The sequence below is a fragment of the Fusarium mangiferae genome, assembly GCF_900044065.1.
Source record: "Fusarium mangiferae strain MRC7560 genome assembly, contig: FMAN_scaffold031, whole genome shotgun sequence".
Classification (NCBI taxonomy): domain Eukaryota; kingdom Fungi; phylum Ascomycota; class Sordariomycetes; order Hypocreales; family Nectriaceae; genus Fusarium; species Fusarium mangiferae.
Window position 1 is genome coordinate 46,321 of NW_024573951.1, and position 1,139 is coordinate 47,459.

At 47.9% G+C, this 1,139-nt stretch overlaps 1 protein-coding gene across 1 annotated transcript; it reads right to left on the minus strand.

Moving 5' to 3' along the window:
- Positions 1-330: 330 nt before the first annotated feature.
- On the minus strand, positions 331-1,024 carry FMAN_14249 (uncharacterized protein; the record flags this gene model as incomplete). Its single annotated transcript, XM_041826274.1, has 3 exons — positions 331-363; positions 408-870; positions 918-1,024. 3 exons carry the CDS (start codon positions 1,022-1,024, stop codon positions 331-333), a joined length of 603 nt encoding a protein of 200 aa, XP_041691469.1.
- Positions 1,025-1,139: the final 115 nt, after the last annotated feature.

Here is a 1,139-nt window from a genome sequence, read left to right on the forward strand (position 1 = left end):
ATAATCCTCCCTTGGGCGATCAATGCTGAAAAAAGCATGATGCAGCGAAATGCCCGGTTTGATAATATTTCAACTTCCAGGATAACAGAGTCCACGATACTGCGAGCATCGGGACGCTGGGCCAAGGATCTTTCTGGCTGTTCTTCGTTATGAAMTAGGCCTTCTTCTCCCGCTAGAACTGCCGGTGTTGCCATGATATGTGCTGTTACCTCTTCCAGGTAACGATACATGTCTTTAGCTTGCTCCACAATGATCTTTGAGAGATCGACTCTATCGTGGCTAAAAATGGCAATTTGAAGCTTGATGCTCAGCTGAACGTGAGATGACACTTCAGTTACGGCGTTTTCGATTCTTTGAACGAGGCTTTTATGATGAGAAAGTCGCGTTCGCAGTCGTGCAAGAGTCACAATCTCATCGTCAACTGATGATCTGTTTTCGTAAATGTTCAAAGAAGCCAACTGTCTCTCGAGGTCGTCATCGTCTTCATCATCTGCAAACCCAACGCCGTAGCTTTTGCGAGCGGGCGAAGACGCTGAGACGGCCCCCTGGCCCTGGTACAAGTTTTGCTGGCTTCCAAGCTCTATAAGTCGGTTGAGTATGTCTTGCTGCGTGGATTGCTGGTAATACTTGTATTCTCTCCATAAAAGACAGAGCTTTGTGATGTCTTGGGACCCTCCATTGTAGCTTGAGGCAAACAGTTGTCTCAGCAGCGCGTTAACTTGTTGGCGTTGATGTTCAGCAAGTCTGCCTTCAGAGCGTGGATAGACCGCTCGGTTGCGCTTAAGTCCCATCATCCTTCGTAGAATGCTCAAGATAACAGGCGTCTTCGTCAAACTAACGAGGTTACTCGAACTATTACGTCGGGATGTACTAAAAGGTTAGACTGTATCCTTGCAGTAAGAAAGCTGGGAACTAACCAGTATTCCGTGGAGCTGTTTTCACAGACCGTCTCCATCCACTCAGGGACTGCGGTTGAACCTGCCAATTGAGCAAATGCTAGAACAAAATGACAGATGAGCAGCATTCGGCAACAGGCCTTCCGCGACTCATCGTAACAGACGGCCGCAGCTGGATGGAATGATCGTACTGCGATTGTAGAAAACCCTTCTATGTCCACTTCATGGCGAAATGGCCATGTG